This window comes from Cynocephalus volans, chromosome 1, assembly GCF_027409185.1.
Source record: "Cynocephalus volans isolate mCynVol1 chromosome 1, mCynVol1.pri, whole genome shotgun sequence".
Classification (NCBI taxonomy): domain Eukaryota; kingdom Metazoa; phylum Chordata; class Mammalia; order Dermoptera; family Cynocephalidae; genus Cynocephalus; species Cynocephalus volans.
The window spans coordinates 172,961,210-172,981,385 of record NC_084460.1 but is presented as its reverse complement, the minus strand read 5'-3'; the positions used below and the strand labels follow the sequence as shown (position 1 = coordinate 172,981,385).

Here is a 20,176-nt window from a genome sequence, read left to right as displayed (position 1 = left end):
TTGAACATGTGCTTGGCTTGCAAATTCAACTTTAAAGCCATACACAAAAAATTTGAAGTCTTGAGAGAACAAATATACCTCACTAATGTCCTGACTGATGGTTTTCATCACTTTGAACTAAGATAAAATTAGATTGTGTATTTTTAAAAGTTTATTTTTACTCAAGCTACAATTTCTTATTTAAGAATTTCAGTCAAAATTTGATCATCGCTTGACCATAAACAAAGCCATGAGTCACATTTTTTCCTGACTTCTTCCATTCCTCTACTCTGGTCCTCGCTGGAGTATCTTGGGAATACTCAGCTGTCATGAACAGATATATATATATATATTTTTAATTAGAAAGAAAAAAAAAGGCATTGCTATTTTTAGTTTAACAATCATCAGCTTGCCTTCTGACAAGTACTCAGTCTTATCACTTCATCTGCTATTATTCTAAAACAGTTTGGGTTTCTGGATGGGATTTCACTTATTTTCTTAAACAGTCTAACCTCTTCCAACTAATTTTAGTTCAGTGGAATCTGTTCTTCCCAAATCAATAGTTTTTAAGTAAAGAAATATATAGGAATCATATGTACAATACCTCAGAATCACATGTACAGAACATCAGTGGACTGTCAGATTTTCATTCAACCAAATTTCTTGGGAATTTGAGACTATTTGTTTTCAGGAAAAAGACTTTAAGCCACATAGAAACATACTGTGTAACAGTTTTATTTTTCTCATTTTACTATTTTAACATTTTATGCACAAATATGTTTTGTCTGAGTAAAAATAGAAAATAACTTTTATGTAAAATTACCAGAAAAACCACAAAGAAATACATAATTGTTATTATGACAGTATAAGTGTCTTTATTTAAAGAGTAAAAATGTATGCAAAAATCCTCCTCCCTTTTACAAAAGATTGAGAATATTGTTTTCCTGGCAGCAAGTAAAATATTGAAGTATCAATATTTTACACCCTTTAGGTCTGAAGATATTAGGTTAGTCACAGGTTTATTCTATGAGTTTTAAAACACTTTTGTGCTATTTCAAAGATACACTAGTTCTTTTTAAAAAGCAGTAGCATAAAATGATGAATATGGAAAACAGCAGACCTCATCAAAAATACTTGAAGGCACAACCCTTTAAAGAAATATCATACTCAAGTATCAATGTTAATCAGGGGAAAAAACGAAACATTTTTTCCTAATTGACATGTACTGATACAAAAATAAATGTGACCAGTTGATTCATGTGAAGATCAACCACACATAGCAATTCTGCCTAATTTGTTTGATTTTCAGAAACCAACACTAATTTTCAGACCTCAGGCTAGCACGATACGTATGAAAGCTGGCTCAATGAAAACCTCACATGGAAAACAAGTTTTAAAACAGAAGTGAATGTTTCATTATTTTTGTACTTATAAGGTACAAGAGATGACAGATAATTTTATCTTTCTTCCTTTGAATATACTACAAATCCTCCTATGAAAAATTCATTCATAAAAACAAAGAATGAATAGCATGAATTATATTTTCTTTCACAACACAAGTTATCTTCTAATAGAAGAAAAGATTACCTAGCTTTGTGATAACTGTAAACTCAATAAGGACAAAAGAAATATTTAAAACATAAGTTGAGACAAAGTTATGAAAGTTTCTCGGGTCAATTGGAGAAATTAGTCATATGTATGGTACATAAAATGATGGTGAGAGAGAGGTGAAGAAAAAAATAGAAACAGCATCTGATCATGTATGAGAACTGTCTGCTCAAATTATGATGAGGAATAAAATAAAAACTGCCAAAGGAAGAAAACGGATAAAATGTGGTTTTAAAAGAAAGCATCTGGGGAATGCTTAAAGGAGAAAAGAAACAATAGTTTGCTTTTAAGGCTCTAAAAGAAATGTGGGTATTCCTTGCCTTAAAAACATATATATATATATAAAATAGAGACATAAGGAAAGTCTATCATCTTGGCTAAAGCTTTAATATAATGTCTCCCCAAAGCATTTTAAATCTAAAAGTCAATATTCTTAAGCTCTTGATAATATACCAGAAGAGTATACTTATTTTTTAAAACTATAAGTGATCTGTGAACTCCCTAAGCCATAAGAGGATGGTGCAAAACCTTCTTTCTAGCTATCTAAATAGAAGCTAGAGCTGCTTTTATTTCATATTGTTATTCTACTCAGATATTCTTCCAATCACAGCACCCAAATTGTACTAATAATTTGCCAGTCTATTCTCTATGTGCTTATAAAAACGTAAAGTGGAAGTTATAAATTTTATTCTTTATCAGTAGCAGCAATTGCTAACAATGCTATCTTGCCGGTACGACCATGGCTCTTTTCTCCTACTTAGTCCCAAGCATTAACTTAGAGCTCTTATAAAACTATTTTGGGGGATGTACTTAAAGGAAATGATAAGGGAGAAGGTGCATAAAGTAATACTTGAGAATCAACCTTCTGCTATAAGAGGATTAAAAGTTATTTGCCAGTGTCTCATATCATGATTTGTGCATATCTTAAAACAGACAAAAGAAAAAAGAAAAAAAATAAAAAGGTAGACATTTCTAGCCATTTCTGTTTAGTGTTAGCTCATGTAAATAAGGAATTTCATACATACAAGAATTATTTGATTCTGAAGAAGTAAAAAAATAAGTTAATGATTTTCCTCTTGAATATCTTTATTGCTTTCATATATATGTGTATGTATATATATAAAATGGTCAAATGAACATGTATACAGATATTTGTATATACACACATATATATATTCAAAAGGAAAAAAATTAAATAAATGAAAGTTTTGTTTTTAGGAGAAGACTGCCTAAAATTGAGGTCAAATTTTCCTTTTAAAACTATTTGCAAGTAATTTACAAATGTCTTGAAAGGTAAAGTACTGCTGACAGATTTAAAGTCTTCATTTTATCAGAAACACAGGAATATATAAGCTGCTTCGCATAATAAATCAGTACTACAGGGTAATTAAACAAAAAAATAAAAAATAAAAAAAAATAAAAGAAGCCATACCAAACCAAACTTTTACTTTCTGGCTGAGGTATATACCTTTTCAGTTTTTTAAATCTCTGACAGAAAACAGAGATGACTTTAGAATTTTTGTAATAGCTGGTTTATTAGAATTAAATTCCTCTCTCAAAATAATTTAAATTCTTGGTCTGACATTATGAATAATCTGTACAGAAAATCCTTAAAATTGGCTTGAGTTAAGCCAGATTTAAACCTGGATCTCCTTTAGCACTGCCTTTTTGGCAGTCAACTTCTTATTGTCCTTTGCTCACAAATATATAAATTACTGTAATAACCTGATACTCTTAGTTTAGTAAGTTATTAATATTATAATTTTATTTGATATGAACATTTTAGCTCTGCTTGATTAGATGAAACAGGCACACATGCTTTAGCTGAGAAATTCCATTTTCTGGTTCTATGTAAAGCAACATCTAAAGCAGCAGAGAGGGGAAACAGTTGTATTTTCCAAAATAGTTAAGTCAGACTGTTTCCTAGAGATACTTCATTTATTTTTCATCTTCAGATGCTATTGGCTATTTTTGGTAGGGCTAGACATTAATACTGACCAGTTTAGCTTTCCTGACTGTTAACAAACTATCCCGCAATGAGCCTGCCTTCACGCTGCAGTCATTGTGGTGATCCTTTAACATACACATATTCTAAAATATATGCTCAAAGTAAAAAGATCCAAATTCACAAGAGTATGAAATATTTATAAAAAAATCATGCACCAAATTGTACAATCTAGAAATAAAGAAGATTGAAATTCAGTAATAAAGGTAAGAGCAATACTTGCTCTAAATATTTAAGAAAGACCTTGGATTCCCAGAAGGTCCTGGGGATCAATTATCCTTTTCTGTTTGCAGAGAAGCTGTAGCCAGGGCTACTGCTGTGACTGGCTGGGCAATTCCATGGAGCTGCATCTTTGCAAGTTTCTTCTGTTCACATTCTGTGACCAAACGGTTCAACTCTGCTGCACTGTATCCAATAAGAGTCTTCAAGTCACAGACAAACTTGTATACAAATCTCTTGCCTTGAACTTTACAAATCATGTCCCCATCATAATAATACCTTTAAAGAGAGAAAAACATGTTAGGACTGTATAAAAAATAAAAGAATTTGGGCTTCTTATGATATTTCACAGACTGTTCTGTAAGTAAAAACCTAGGAGGGTACTGCATCCATCACAATAGCAATTAACACTGAAGTTATATAGAATATTTAATGTTATCATCCAAAGAAACTTCAAAACATTATTTATTAAAATTTCAATGCTCAGGACTCTAAAACCTTATATACTAAACTTTCAAAACATATTTTCAACAATTATGATAAAACACTGATTTAAAAATAAACACAATTATTAAACAATACAAAACACCTCAGGAGAAGCAGTAGAACCTAAGAACAAGTCCTTTGGAGTCAGAAAGCCAAGATTCAGAACCTTGCATCTTGACTTACTACATTTGTGACCACAAGAAAGTCACATTTTCTCTAAACTTTTATTCCTCATCCAGAAAATGAGGTTAAGAACAGTACTTATCCTCACAGAATTGTTGAGGATTAAAAGGATAATCTTTGTAAAGTGCTTAGCACACAATGGCTGGCACATAGTTAGCCCTCTATAAAATATAAGCTTTGTTACTGAGCATACATACAATATGAAAAAATTTTAATACATATATTCTATGGGTTGTTGGAATGTCCACTTCTTTTCTGTCTTGCACAAAATCCTATATAATGTAGCCAGGTCTTCATCTTTATCTTTCTACTATGTTAAAGCTTTCCAAATTTCAGAGACATTATTCAAGCCGAAAAGGGAGTTTTAAAAGTATAAGTATCGTATCCCCTTACCAGCGAGCTGCCAAACAATACGAAACAAAACAAAACAAAAGGAAGTATAAGTAAAGGGCTAGAAGAAACAGATACAGAAAATCAGGAAAAGGACATTATAAAGAAACAATGTTTCTAAACCTGCATAAACAGATTTTGGAAAATCATTCTATAAGCTAGTTCATTGCTGCTTTCAATAGAGATGGAAAAAGACAAAGTTGGATTTATATTTACTTTGGAAAAGTATTTACTACTATGCACTGCTAATTCCAACAATAGGGAAAAAAAAGTAAGTCAAGTTCTCCTCCGGGCAGGCAGATTGTGAAGCCCTTATTTAAAAATTGCACTGCCCATTGACAAAAGAGCTATTACAAAAGGAACTATGTGCAAAAGTACCAGTGATGTAAACTACCACATTTAGCAGGATTTTATTCTAAAAGTAACTCAGCTTAATCAAGAGTCCATTAGTGAAAAGACTGACCCATATGCAGGAAATTATGTCATCTTTCCCTAATTCCGGAACAGCAAAAGCATAATACAGTATTTCTGTTCAATTTCCCAGTAAGAGGGATAACACATTGGGCAGACGCTTGTTTCCTTTTATGTCAATTACATTAATACAGAATTTGGATCTCAGCCCACAAACCACCAATTGCTTGTCATCTAGTTTAAAATGCTGTAGGCATTCCAATTTCTTAAGAAAATTTCTACATTAATATGTAAGGTCATAACAAATAGGCAACTGGGAAAAAGGAAAATGGAGAAGGAAAGTGGTTTTATATTTCCAGGAGGAAAATGAAATTGGTATAAACTTGTTTCTTGGTAGGAGGTGATAAAAAAGGCAAGAATATGCACACATACATTTTAATTTTACTTAATATTTCCTTCAGTCTAGTAGATGCATCACACAACTGTGTATAGCAGCATTAACTGCATTTGTTCCCTCCCTAAAATGAAAAAAGTAGAAAGGCACACAATACCTGTATTTTCATGGATATGATTTCTTTTCTTCACTCTTTTTGAAACTTGTATTTTTTAAAAAACCTTTTTAATTGTGAAATATATTACACAAAGGACACAAGTGAACAGCTCAGTGATTTATTAGAAAGTGAACACTCATCTGTTAACTATCACTCAAGTCAAGAAACAGAACAGGGCCAGCACCCAGAAGCCACTCACTCTATGCACCTTTCCCAGCCATCACCCCCTGCCCCTGCTCTAAAAGGTAAACACAAGCTTGTTTCATGATAGTAATTTCACTGCTTTTCTTTATATTTTTATCACCCAAACATACATCCCTAAAAGCTGTAACTGATTTTTCATGTTTTTTGAACTTATTAAATGTATTCATGCAGTATATAGTCTCTTGGGTCTGGATTCTTTCACTAAACACTGTGTTTGTGAGGTTCATTCATATTGTTCGTAGCAGTAGTTCATTTTCATGGATGCACAGTATTCTCCTGTATGAATATACCACAACTGATTTATGTGCTGTACTATTTATAGATATTTGAGTGGTTTCTGAATATTATAAATAAGTTACTGTGAGCATATATGTGTGAACACACAAGTGCATTCCTGTTTAATATGTACTTAGGAGAGCAACTGGCATTTTGTAATTGCATTCCTACCAAAGTATAAAAGCATTTCCAATGTTCCATATCCTTACCAACACTTGGTACTGGCAATCTTTCGAATTTTAGCTATTCTGGAGGATGTGTTGTACCATTTTATTGTGGTTTTAAATTGCATTTCCCTGATTACTAATGAGGTTGTGCACCTTTGCATATATTCATTGGCCATTTGGATTATCTCTCACCTAAGTGACTTGTCTGTTAAAGTCTCTTATCCATTTAAAAAGTTTTTTGTATTGATTTGTAAGAGTTCTTTAGATATTCCAGAGTCTTATGTCAGATATATGCGGCTTGCCTTTCACTCTCTTAATGATGGCTTTTAATGACCAGACGTTCTCAATTTAAATGTAGTGCAATTTATTGATCTTTTCCTTTAGGGTTTATTCCATTTGATTCTGTTTAAACTATCTTTCCCCACCTTCCAAAGTCATGGAGGTATCTATAGATGGTTTTCTATTTTATTATTTACATTTACTAATAAGCTACGAGAAACTGATTTTTGGTATGGTATGAAGGAGAGGTTAAGTTTCACTTTTCCTCCAGATGGATAGTCAATTATTCCAGCACTGCTGATTGGAAAGTAGGTCTTTTCCTCATGTTTCCTCCCCACTGCCATTTCTTTAAATCAAATGCTTATATACTCTTGGTTCTATTTAGGCTCCCTAGTCTACTCTATGGCCTATCCTTGAGCAAATAGAGTATTGTCTTATTATTGCAACTTCAGAGGCAGTCTAAAAATCATATAGAGCAAGTCTTTCCATTTTGCTAATTTTTTTACATGTCCTATCATGGTACTTTATATTCCCACATAAATTTTATAATTATCTTATCAAGTTCTTCAAAAAAACATACTACAAAAACCCCCCAGATTTTGCTTGTTGTTGCATTAAAACTTAGATCTGGGGAGAACTGATATCTTAATGATTAATTTTAATAATTTACCTGTAATTCTGAAGGAACTTGTATGTACACAATCTGTATCAACTGTCAAAATGGTAGTTTTAATTCTGATTATACAGAACAAATCTTCATATAGTTGGCAAAATGCTTGAGACAACAGGTGATAAGCACATTGAAAACAAAGCATTAAAGTTACTTATAAACTCCAAGGGCAACAAAAGGCCATTCAGGAAAAGGAAAATAATCATGGCAAACTATTTAATAGTACTTACATGGTCATGATCCAGTAACAATGAATACTGATCTAACCAAAATGTCCATATAATTATACTGGAATGAGAGGATGGAAATGGTGCATGTATGTGTGTCTGTGTATAGTGTGGAGAGCTAAATCATAATCTCTCAGTGTGAAATTCATAGAAAATGGCAAAGTGAAACATGAAGAAGTAAAAGTCATGTTATTTAGAAACACAGAGGTAAATTGTAGAATTACTTTACTATACTCTCCCCCAAATTAGAATTCCATGATATTCCTATATATTTTCTTTCTCAGATACTTAAATGCAACATACTGAATTTCCATCACTGTAGTAAGCATATTATGTCAACAAATTTCATACTACCTATGGGAAATTACAAATAATTTTATTCTGCTCCATTTTTTATTCTATTCCAATTTTATCAATGCAATGCTTGGATATTCAGATTTAGGGAGATTGTGGGAGAAGAAAAAAACAAAAAAAGGTCAATATTTTGCATCTACTGTAAATGTAAAAACATAAGATGGTATCTACACTTTTGCTAAAATTTATACTTGCTCAATTTACCCATGTAAATGACAGCATTTTCATCTGTCATACAAATGATAAAAACCTCAAAGATTAAAATATTAGTTTTAAAAAGAGTACTATATAATTTTAAATCAGATAAAAATAAATAATGTTATAAAACTAAGGTCATTAGAATGATCTAATAAATCATTTAAAAAAACTGTATGTACCTCAAAATTATTAATAAAATCTTTTGGAAAAGGTCATTTTTAATGCATACAAAAATTTTAGTTTTTAAATATAAAGAAAACAACATTTTATGAACAAGTATTTTAATATCGTTATACAACAATGTTTACAACTAGAATAAGAAGCTATTTCTAAAAAATGCTTGATGTTAGGGGAAAAAACAGTAATAAATGCTTACCTTAATGCACGACTGAGTTTCTCATAGTTCATTGTAGGCTTATTTTTACGTTGTCCCCATTTCTGTGCAACCAGTTCAGGCTGATTTAGCTTAAACTCGCCTTCGTCACCAACCCAAGAAATACAGTCTCGAGCATCCTTGTCAGTAAGAAGTTCTAGCAAAAACTGCCATAGTTGGATTTGGCCATTGTTTCCTAAATTGACAGGAGGGACAAACATTGTCCATAGTGTTATAGACTAACACAGGACAAAGGCAATACACAAGTCCCTTGGTGTGTAATTCAGACACAGCAAAAACAAATGTTTTTAGACAAATGCTGTCAAAATATTGCCAGAGCAATAGTCCATATTCACATTTTCAAACAGTGAAACAAAACAAAATATAATTAATTTGACAAATTTTATAAATATCAGATAATGCAAAAATACCTGTTCTATTCCCAGGTGAGCTTCTATCTTCTCCTGAAATCCTTGGAGCTCTTTGTACTTTTGCTGCCTTTGCACTACTGTTAGTTGGTGTAGCAGACTGCACTGATGCTGGAATAATTTGCACAGCTGCAAAGACAAGGGAAAAATTTTTTTTCTTCCAATGCAAGCATTGAAAATAATTACTGGAAGACATTAAATGCAATCGGTTTACCAACTGCCCCTCTAATTACCTAAAGAAAAGACATCATTACAAAAAGGTGTTAATCCAAAACAGTTTCAAACAAAATCACAAGGAAGTTCAGAGGATAAAGTAGGATGTCTGCATTATGGTTTATAAACCTTAGTGAATGAGATTTGGTCTCCTTGTTTTGAAATAATAACTTAGTGGTGCATCTACACTAGATGAAGTTATAATATAAAAACATTTGTTCATAAGAAATGGTTTACCAAATGCTGGAGAAAATGTGGACAAATGAGAACTCACATTCCACTACTGATGGGAGTACACACTCATACCACCACTTTGAGAAAAACTTCAGCAATGCCTAGTAAAGCTGAAAGGGTAGAAACCCTAAGATTCCAAAACTAGAGAATTTCATACATATTCTTACAAATATTCATTCAATGATGTTCACAGCATTTTAAAAATACTATATGGCATTGAAAATGAATGAAATCCAGCTGTAAGTATCAACATGGGTAAGTATCATAAATGTTAAACTAAAAAACAAGTTATAAAAGGATATGCACAGTATATTACCATTTTACCCAAATGTTTAAACATGTGCAAAACAGTGCTATGAAGTGTTTACAGTTACATAATTGGTAATAATATAAAATACGCAGAGAAAAATAAACATCAAATTCAGGATACTCATTTCTCTGGTTGGAGAGAGAAAAGTGGGATCTACAGCAGGTAGACTTGATATATAAAGTATTATTTCTTATGGTGTACACAGGTGTTAGTTATAGTGTTCACAAAAGATTTTCTTAAAAGTTTTCCTTGTTACTATCTTGCAGTATCAAATAAAGAAACATTTCTATTAAAAAATGGGCAAATATTGTAGGCAGGAATACTCACGTTGGTCAATCGTAACTATCTCATTCATCTGTTGTTCTTGGCTTGCCAATACATCTGAAGAACACATAGAAAAAGTTTTGTTTTCATTTAAAGCTAGAAATACAAACCCAAATCCAGTAAAACTCATCTTAATAAACACGATCCTTTTAAAGGGAACTCTACAGTTAAAACCCAAACCAACCAACCAAACAAAAAGGCAAAACATTAAACAATTGAAATCTACTGGCATAACTTTAAAACACTAAAATTATTTAGAGAAACATTCTGCATTGAAAAGGCTCCCTTGGGATGATCTGTTATAACATCCACTTTTGAATAAAACTGCTTTAACTTTATAATGCTCCTACTTAAAGACAGCTAAATATTCAATAAAACTGTAGCTGTCCTTAATGTTGCAATTAGACTAAATAATTTAACATGTCTATAAATACAGTTGTCAACAAAAGTTTCATTTATAAAAGGTCTTACATAACCCTTTACAGAACTATTCATTACTTATCTGTTGATATTCTCTCCTCAAACTATTCTTTACCTCTCAAACAATACTTATACTTCCCACTCTTCATTATTTCATTGTTTGTGCACATCACAGACTGCATGCTTTTCTCTTGAAATTGAAACTGTACCCACCAGCAATCATTCTGGGTAATAAGTGAATCCTGGGGTAGGGACCCCCAAGAAAACCCTAGTAATGGTGCCATGCCATGACCCAATTCAAGATACATAAAGCTGGAAAAAGTTGAGGAAATAAAAGTAGTCAGAATCCTGTCTATTAGCTGGGAACTTCCTTGGGGGTCCTGAGTTTAGGAGCTTAAACAATTATATGGGACTAGCTTCAGACACATCTGGGTTCAGATCTTAGTTCTTACTTACTATGTGACTTTGGTAAATTATTCAACCTCTTTGAACAATACTTTTGTTATATTGAATGAGATACCCACACCTACCACCTCATGAGGTTATGAGGATTAAAGGAAAATGTTTTTAAGTACAATGCCTGAAACATAGTTACTTTTTCAGTAAACTGAAGATGTTATTGTTTAGATAAAAGGAGTCTAGATATGACTCCTAGTTCTGAGCATTCTCCCCTTGAACTGTTGTCTCTCTTGAAGAAAAATTCATGTCTTATGCTTGTGGTAGATTATCCCCAGAATTTTATAAAAGTACCCCAAAGAGGCAAAGTGCTACTGAAATATTCCCATTTGTGACTAAATGAATGAAGGCGCCCTATCCTCAAAAGATGCAAAACAGAGTTACCATCACACACCATAGGCATGACCTGTGGAATATAGTATAAAGCAAATGTACCTCACAGGGCCTTGTTTTCCAAAGCCCTGCAGTTTCAAACATTGACCTTGCAGAGGACTGGAAATTTTCCTCAGGTTATAAAGTCTCTGGTGTAAGATAAAGATTTGTAACACAGCAAGGTTGCTGGCTCAAGGACAGACTTGTTACTGATTGTATGTAAAGATACTGAGAAATTGCTGTAAGAAGGAATGTTTGCTAAGATCAAGCTTTTGTTGATAGCCTTACTGGAATGTCATCTGGCTTGTTTTACTGAAAGTTACCAGCCTCTATTGTTAAACTATAATCCCACCTATGTTCTCTTCTTGTAACTTCCTGGTCTGGAAAATAAATGCAGGAAGAGAACCCCAATTCAGGGTTAATTTCCCAAGGGAAGTTAACTGCTTCAGGGTCTCTCACTGCTCAGAAGAGATGGACTTTGAGTAATCCTTTGTGTCTCTGTCACCCAGGGGAAGCGGGGTGACAAATCCATGGGGGGTGAGTAACAATGACCAACCTGTAAAATCAGCTTCTAATCTCTGATTCTTAGACTGGAGTTTGGTCTGTTTCCTAGGAACTCTCAAGATAGAAGACAGAACAGAGAAAGAGAGGGGTTTTTGAAGCTTGGTTCGAGACCATACAGGAGCTCTGATGATCACATCCCCCCTAAGTCCCCAACCCAGCCATGCACGAAGGAAGCAGAGTCCTAAGAGGCAAAACCCTGGGGGATATGGAGGTATTTGATATGAAACATTAGACACTAGATGTAGATGAAGCAATTCTTTTTCCTAAAGAAAACCCTTAGCAAACTGAGACCTTTGCTTTTGGTGACAGGAGACAGATATTCACACCAAGAAACATACTGTAGAACTGGCAATACTAGAACATTTCCCAATTATCCTCCCCCTGTATAGTAGGACTTGGATGAAATTTCAACATAAGGGGAACTGCAGGCAGATGGTGGCTCCGGGGGGTAACCTAAATACAAATATCTGAAGAAGCTCTACCTCTTCAGTACAGCTTCTCCTTGAGAGATCACTGAGGATGAATAGATAACAGAGGCTGTCCCAGGAATTAGTGCCTTTCATAGATGTGCTGCAGACTTCTCTCTACAAGAGGGACCAGAGTACTAGATTGTGATCAAACGACCATGAAATGCTTCTGTTCTGAGAAGTGAGACTTTTGAATTATAGAAAGTCTGCCATCATCCTGTCCATCCCCACTTTTTCAACTGAGCATTAGATTCCCAAACCAGATGGAATTTCCCTGCCAGGGCACAACGAGGAACCATGATTGGATAAGCAAGGAATTCCCCAAGAAACTTATCTAGGCTGTGGGGTTTTGCTGCTTCTGAATACAAAGCAACAATTCTAGAACAAAGCTTTTCTGAGGAAGACTCATCCTACTGCACAGAAATGGAAAGATATACAAGACTCCTTTGCTTTCTGTACTAGGAAAAGTCTATGAAAGATCTTTAGAGTTTGAGAAGCACTAGCAAAACCAGAAAGAGACAACCACAACAAAGAGCTGGCCAAGGAGAGACTGGGAAAACTATGAGTAGTCTAAAAAACTAAAGAGTAGTCTAAGCACTATTACTGTTGTATTCTTGAGAATTCCTACAAGAAAATGTTTTAATAAACATGAATCACATATTAAGAATCTGAAACAATCCATCTTATTCACCTGCAAAGCTCTGCAGAGAAAAAACCCTGTGAAATCAAGGACAACCTCCAACCAAGACATTTAACTTATTTATCTAGTAAGAATTGGAACTGGAAATGCAATGAATGTAGTAGCTTTTAGTGCCGTAGATACTTAAAAAAAAAAAAAAAAAAAAAAAAAAAAAATATATATATATATATATATATATATATATATAAATAAAGAATCCATACAAAACTATAGATATAAATAATGAAGAAAATCTTTTCTCCAGAGCTTATTTCTTACTCAACAGCAGAGAAAATACCTTGGATGAAAATTCTAAGCATTAAATTACTGTGGAAAATCCCTCCACCAGAGCTCTCTTCGTATTGGGCACATAGTGGAACAAAATGCTACTGGTTACATTTTCAGCCTCAATTGTTAGAAAGGCAAAGTCAAGTGTGTCCTAATCATGCATTCTGAAAAAATTTGAGTCTGGCTAGTATTTCTGATATAAAATAGTGTCAGGGAATAGGATGCTGCTAACATGTATTAACAGATGTTTTAATAGTCACTGAAATATAAGATGGATTAAAATTCAAACAAAATAAAATACATTTATTTGCGTTCTTTCTGTCAGACAGCCAGTTTCTAATTTCTTTACATACTCCCTTAATAATAATAATGTCTGTGGAGCATAAGTTTTAAGTGGAAACACTTATAACCATAGGTTTCCATTCAAGATGGTGAGCTGCATACTTCTACTTTCCCTCTTAAGACCATATTCAATTAATAGCAAAGACATTAAAAAAGATTTAATCCCACTAATAACAAAAAGAATGGGAATGAAGGCACCTGTGAACAAACGATCTTAAATTTCTAGAAGATGAGCAGTAAATGGAAGAACTGACTGACGAAACAGAAGACAATGACCAGAATACATAGGAGAGCTAAGTGTAGGGCACAATATCTGATTTAAGAACTTGGATTCTGGTGTTAGCCTGGGTTTGAATCCTGACTCTGCCACTCCCTAGCTCTGTTATCTTGTGGGGCTCTAGAAGCCTTGCTTTCCTATCTAAAAAATAAGAAAAGTAATGATTTGTGGCATTATTATAAGGACTAAAAAAGATAATAGAGATAGGGCTCTCAACACAGTCTTATAAAGCTAACAAATGTTAATTATTGCTTAATAATTATTTGCTTATTAATTATTAATTGCCTATTATTCATCAACAACTAAGATGAAAACAAAGTTATAAAGCAATAAAATTAAACTTAAGTTACAAAGTATATAGGTAATAACGCCAATTTTATACATTTTCGAAGAAGTTCCAGATGACTCCAGAGAATTTCTCCCCGAGGAACCCGCTGAAAAAAATCTTCTTGGTTGAGACTACATAATTCTCTTCCCGAAATGTTGAGTGTGGTGAGGTCTATATCGGTCATGCTGAATTCCTTCATCACCCAAACCACCCAGTGTAGGACTTGGTCTGTGGACCACTGTATAGGATCTAGAAAGAAAAATACTACCTTTAGTCTAATTCCATCTTAGATATTACATAAGTTTATAGTTAATCTGTCAATACATTCACATATGCGCATACACACACACACACACACACACAGATAAAATCCACATAAATCTGTGATAGATACTTCCCCCCCAAATTAGTGAAGTAAACTCATCATATAAAGTAAAATAATTTTTATGCTATATTTTATCCTCAGCTGCTTTTCAATTTCTTAATTTAAATTTCTGATGGAGTCACTTGGCCCCACATCAGTTAGTCTGGAATTTTATTAAGAAAAACAAAATGCAAAATTGTTCTCCAGTGGGCCAAATGGAAAAATAAAATATGTGATTATCCTGGAGAAAAGAAAATAAAGTATCCAAGTTTAAAAAATTATTTTATAGAAAAGAGAATGAACAAAAAAGAATAAAAGTGAAAATAAATAAATAATAAAAAGAAAAAGAAAAAAGAAAAAAATATATTATAGCAAGGTCTTATTTGGTACATTGAAAAAAACTATAAGAAGATTCTAGCGAGCCAGTCTTATTCTCCTAAATGTGAACAATGTACTCTTTCCTCCCTGTAAAAAACTGTTGCCCCTGCATTTACCCGTATAATGGCACTTACAATACAACATGCTGCCTGTTTATTTAATTATCTCCTGACAAGATGTTAAGGTCTTAAATACAAAGACCATGTCTTGTAAATTATTCTATCTTCAGAGCCTACCATGGTGTCTTGAACATAGATGTGCTGAATTTTTAATGGTATATCCAAATAATTTAATTTTCCCCATCATTTTTTTATTATCTGATTAAATTCACAAATGAAAAAGATGGCCAACATCAATATTACATCACTGAATCTCTGACACTTAATAGAGCATTCTACCTGTAGAAATTTAATAAATACTAGCTGAATTAATTTTGGCACTGTATTCCTGCTTTAGGATGATAATCTATTTAAACAGTATTGGTTATATTCCTAATAAATGAATGCTAGTCAATACAAAAGTAAACGGAAAAAAAAGCATTTAGGTACTTATCAATGGCCACTTTACAGTGAAAATGAGTTAAACATAAGAATACAGGATCAACAGCCATTGAATACTTTTTTCTTAAATTTTTCCACAAAGAAGTTAAAAGAGAGGAGGATTCTAGGAAGACAGTTTTTAAATTTCTTTGAATGCATACATAAAAACAGAAAAATCAACTAGAGAACAAAACCCAAAAACCAAAAGCCCATGAACATTTGTTTACAATAAAGCCGGGTGATAAGTTATCCCCATGGACCCCAAAATATATGTCGGTGAAGACCAAGCAATATCAGCCACAGACTTCCATGGTTCTCAGTATCTGTACAGTAGAAAGCAAAAGGAAGCAAAGGGATATCTGCTCCATTCTGAGCATAAGAAGACCTGAACACAGCCAAGAAGTATTCATTGAAAGCACAACAGGCTAAGCTGAAAGCAACAGCTTAAAAGCGGTCTTGCTCAATCCAACAGTAGCTGAGTGCAGGATCCATGGGAAGGTTTAAAGGAGTGGAGCAGTATGGCACCTGGGAGCTTTCAAACTTAGCCAAGGATCACTTCCAGGACAGTTGTTCACAATAAGGAGAAACTGGCAGGAGTGAAATCAAGTGTGAGCAGCACAGGGACACCAAGGAAAAGAAAAGAGAAGGCCTAAATGAAAGTGGAGTAAGGGGACAAGGACTGAGAAAGCAAGCTGCCCTATTTTTGAATACTACTTAAAAACAACAAAAGAGGGAGGAGTTCTATGGAGGGAGGAGTTCTGTTAAGTTACAAAAGGTATCCTGACCCACACCTCCCTTTAAAAGTCCAAGAAAGCTTATTTTACATAAAAATGAACAAAAAAGTATCATGATCAAAAAAGTCAGGACAAAATATAATTAGTCTGATTTGTTTTCTCAAATAATATCAGGACTTCTGGTTTAACATAACTAATTGGCCATGCATGTTCTGCCTCTTTTCTCTAAGACCCTAGTAAAATGATAGTAAACAAATTTTTAAAAGATGAAAAATCATAGAAACTTGAGTACAAAGTGACAAACAAGGGTGGGAGATTCAACTAATTTTTGAAGCCAATAAGCAGAGTGATAAAACAATTTAGCAGAGTAGGAGAAACTATGACCTAAAACGTCTGCCAAGGAGGATACCAATAAGTGGGAGAATTTTTACCTGCAGAACCCCCTTTACTGGCTCAGGTCATGGTGGCAGAAGAGGCTTAAAGCTGAAAATGAGGGGGCTGATTTAAAGTATACGGTGCGCTTAGAACCTTGAGTGCCTCTCCGTCATTCCTGGGGGCCAGCTGAATGGGAGCATCCCACACATTGTGCACACCAGGAACACTTTAGATAGGGAGAGACATGAAGTGGATACTGGAAGAACACTTTCCACTAATAAAAGTCTACAAACTAAAGAGTGAGGCCCTCTCCACCTACTTCCTGTCTCACTTCCATTTCCACTTCCAGAAGGTAGTATTCATATACACATCAATCCCAAATGCCCACCCCTTGGGGTTGAGCCCGTGGCACACTCGGGAGAGTGTGCCGCGGGTTCGGATCCTATATGGGAATGGCCGGTGTACTCACTGGCTGAGTGCCGGTCATGAAAAAGACAAAAAAAAAAAGGAAGGTATCCAAATGCCCACCCCAATCTTCTACTCCAGACAGGTGTTTGGCCAATTCTCCAGAGATGATGAAGAGACCCAACAAAAAGACCTACACATACTGACACATTTGAAAATCTTCTAATGTGTAGATTTTAGCAGCATATAGTCAACAAATCCTTCAGAACTTCAAACCAATTCTATTTAAAGTTTTCACTCAATTGTAAACAGACTGGCAAAATAATCAGATATTTGAGAGAGTCTAAAAAACAAACCGTTAACCAAACAAAATAAACAGAAAAGCAGAGGAAGCAGAAATTGTGCAATAACAAATTAAAACCATTATAATCAACATACACAGAGAGGTAAGAGAAAACATGATATCCATAATCAGAATGCTATGTAAAGAAACTAACAAAAATAAAAAGCCTTTGTAAATTAAGATTAAAAATCAGATAGGTTGTAATATAAAGACATGAAAATCTGGTAGAAAGCAGTACAAATAGATAAGAAGATGAAAAATAGGGAAGAAAAAAGATGTAGAGGATCAATGCAGGCATTCCAGAAAAAAGAACACACAAACACAGAAGGCAATTATCTCCTACCTGTAGGAGAGAATGAGAGAACAATGAGTAAATGAGAGAATAAAACTAAGGAAAAGGAAAATACAAGATCCAGGAAAATGGGGGATCCAATACTACAGAGAAGTAAAGGACAGCTCTGCAGCAGATTAGAAAAGACCTGATCCAGATATACTTGAGAATTTGGGAAAAACTAACAACAGGTACAAAACAGATTAACGGAAACAGGAGAAAGCAAGTTTTGGTATATACAGAAGCCTATACACCTAAAAAAATAAGCCAACTTTGAACTTCCAGAAAATTAAAAGCTGTATAAGCATAATCGTATTCAAACAAAAAAATGCATATTCATAAGGCACAATGACTAATGATTTTTTTAAAAGTTATATAATAATATTAACAAAATGGGGAAAGGTCAGGTTTTATTTTGTTCTGTAGGGAAGAGAAGTGTAAGAGAACTAAACCATATCTACTATAACAAGAAGTCTGATTAAAAGCAGTAAAGCATAAAGTGGTTGCACCGAGTAAGCAGGAGTGACGCTAGAAAAGCTGTGTTAGAGAACTACTGGTTTGCCATAAGACTTTTTTTTCTTTTTTTAAACCAAACTTAAAAGATATACAATAAATGATACAGCTGACCCATGGGGGGCTGAGAGAGAGCTATGGAATTGGATAGCGAGTTTGATATAAATAAACTATATCTGTGATACTTTGTGTGAATATATGAGGGATCTCCAAAAAGTTCATGGAAAGATTCGTATTATCTTTTAAATCCATTTTCCCAAGAACTTTTTGAAGTACCCTTACATAATATTTTTAAATGTTAATATCTGACAATCCTGGGAACCAAAAATATGAATTTGTCTTTTTTTCATTACTCAAACAACTAGAAAAATAAAAATGAATAATCTCAGCACATCTATTTTTTCAATATTCTCACTTAATAAAGGACAAGAATAAATATTTTGACTTTGATTTTACTTTTAGTTAGTTTTAACATTCCCTATAACCCATCATTCTCTTCAGCTTGACTTCTAACTACCACAGAAAAATAGAATTAAAAGATAATATGCCTCTTTCCATGACCCTTTTTTTTTTGGCAGCTGGCCGGTATGGGGATCTGAATCCATGAACTTTTTGAAGTACCTTCATATTTGTTTCTCCAGTACTCTTTCCCACCTGCCCCCAAAGAAAGTTTATACTGTTTTCTCTATTTCTTTTTAAAAAAAAAATTTTTTTATTGAATCAAAATTGATTATACATATTCTTGGGGGGTTCAATGCTGAGAGATGTTGATCAAATCAATACTACTAGCACATATATTGGTACAAATTGTACTTATTCTTTACGCCCCTTGCCCAATCTCTCCCCATCCCCCCCCCCAATTACCCTAGACTTCTTTTCTCTTTCTGAAAGAATAATGGTTACTTGTTTGATCTGTTGCCTAGATGATCTGTCCAATGCTGAGAAGCATGATCAGGTCCCCCAACATTATTGTAGAGCAGATGCTTCTTCTGTCACTCTGGAATGGGCTTTGTGGAGAGAGACATACTCTTCTTTATCTCTGCTCGTGACTCTCCTTGTGTTAATGCACTCCAGTGGCTGGCAGACTATCTGCGTGGTGGTTGTGGTGTCTAGCTGCTTTTGCGGCAGCCATGGTTATTGTGGTGGCCATGGTGGGCCACCCACATGGAGGTGGTCTTTTTGGCATGCTCCTTGGCACTGGCGGTATGCCTGGTTGTGGTGGTGGTGGTGGTGTCTGGTCCCTGACTTCATGCCTTACATCCCTGGGCGGGCTGAGGCACTGGTGGTGTGTCTGAGCGGGAACTAATTTTTTGTGCTTTGCTTAAGTAAAGTGGGGGAACTTCCTGTTGGGATGAGTACTTGAGCTCTGTGGTTGAGCTAAATTGCTGCTTTGTTGCTGCTTCCCTAGGAAAGGCTTTTTGTGCAGCTCAGGTTATAATGGTTGACTTTATAGGTACTTCCGGCTCTCCAGAGACTTAGTGCACCTGGTTTGTGTAGAAACTGATCTGGGCCTGAGTCTTTTCATCAAACTGCACCCCGTGCAATTCTATATTCCTGATCAGTCTCCTCTGAGTGGTCCTATGCCTACTAGGATGCAGATCAGCTGTCCTTGCTGTGCCCCAGCATTACCCCGGTGTGCCCATCTCCCCCACCGCTTGTGTTGCAAACACTTCCAGTGGGATGGGCTGTGTGCCAGTCCCTTGTGATGTCTCACTGGCCTCTGAGTGGCTCCATTTTTTCAGTTGTTGTGGCTCTTTGCTCCTATGTGGGTCTACAGGAACCCTACTAGTGGTCTTGCTGGCCTGGGGGCCAACAAGGCCATCTTCTCCCCTGCCGCCTCCAAGCAACTCCATCCGAAGGCGCACAGAGCTTTTGCCAGCTCCTGCTCCGTGTGCTCAGCAGCTCCAGGCTT

At 34.6% G+C, this 20,176-nt stretch overlaps 1 protein-coding gene across 2 annotated transcripts in view; it reads right to left on the bottom strand.

Moving 5' to 3' along the window:
* Positions 1 to 3,103: 3,103 nt before the first annotated feature.
* Positions 3,104 to 20,176, bottom strand: part of GABPA (GA binding protein transcription factor subunit alpha) — a 34,248-nt gene continuing 17,175 nt past the window's right edge. For both annotated transcript variants that reach the window (XM_063109218.1, XM_063109208.1), the window contains exons 6-10: positions 14,337 to 14,531; positions 10,093 to 10,146; positions 9,012 to 9,137; positions 8,584 to 8,776; positions 3,104 to 4,090 (exon numbers count right to left, since the gene is read on the bottom strand). In XM_063109218.1, the coding sequence (XP_062965288.1) occupies positions 3,862 to 4,090; positions 8,584 to 8,776; positions 9,012 to 9,137; positions 10,093 to 10,146; positions 14,337 to 14,531 (797 nt within the window). In that variant the 3' untranslated portion in view covers positions 3,104 to 3,861. The remainder of the gene's footprint in view (positions 4,091 to 8,583; positions 8,777 to 9,011; positions 9,138 to 10,092; positions 10,147 to 14,336; positions 14,532 to 20,176) is intronic.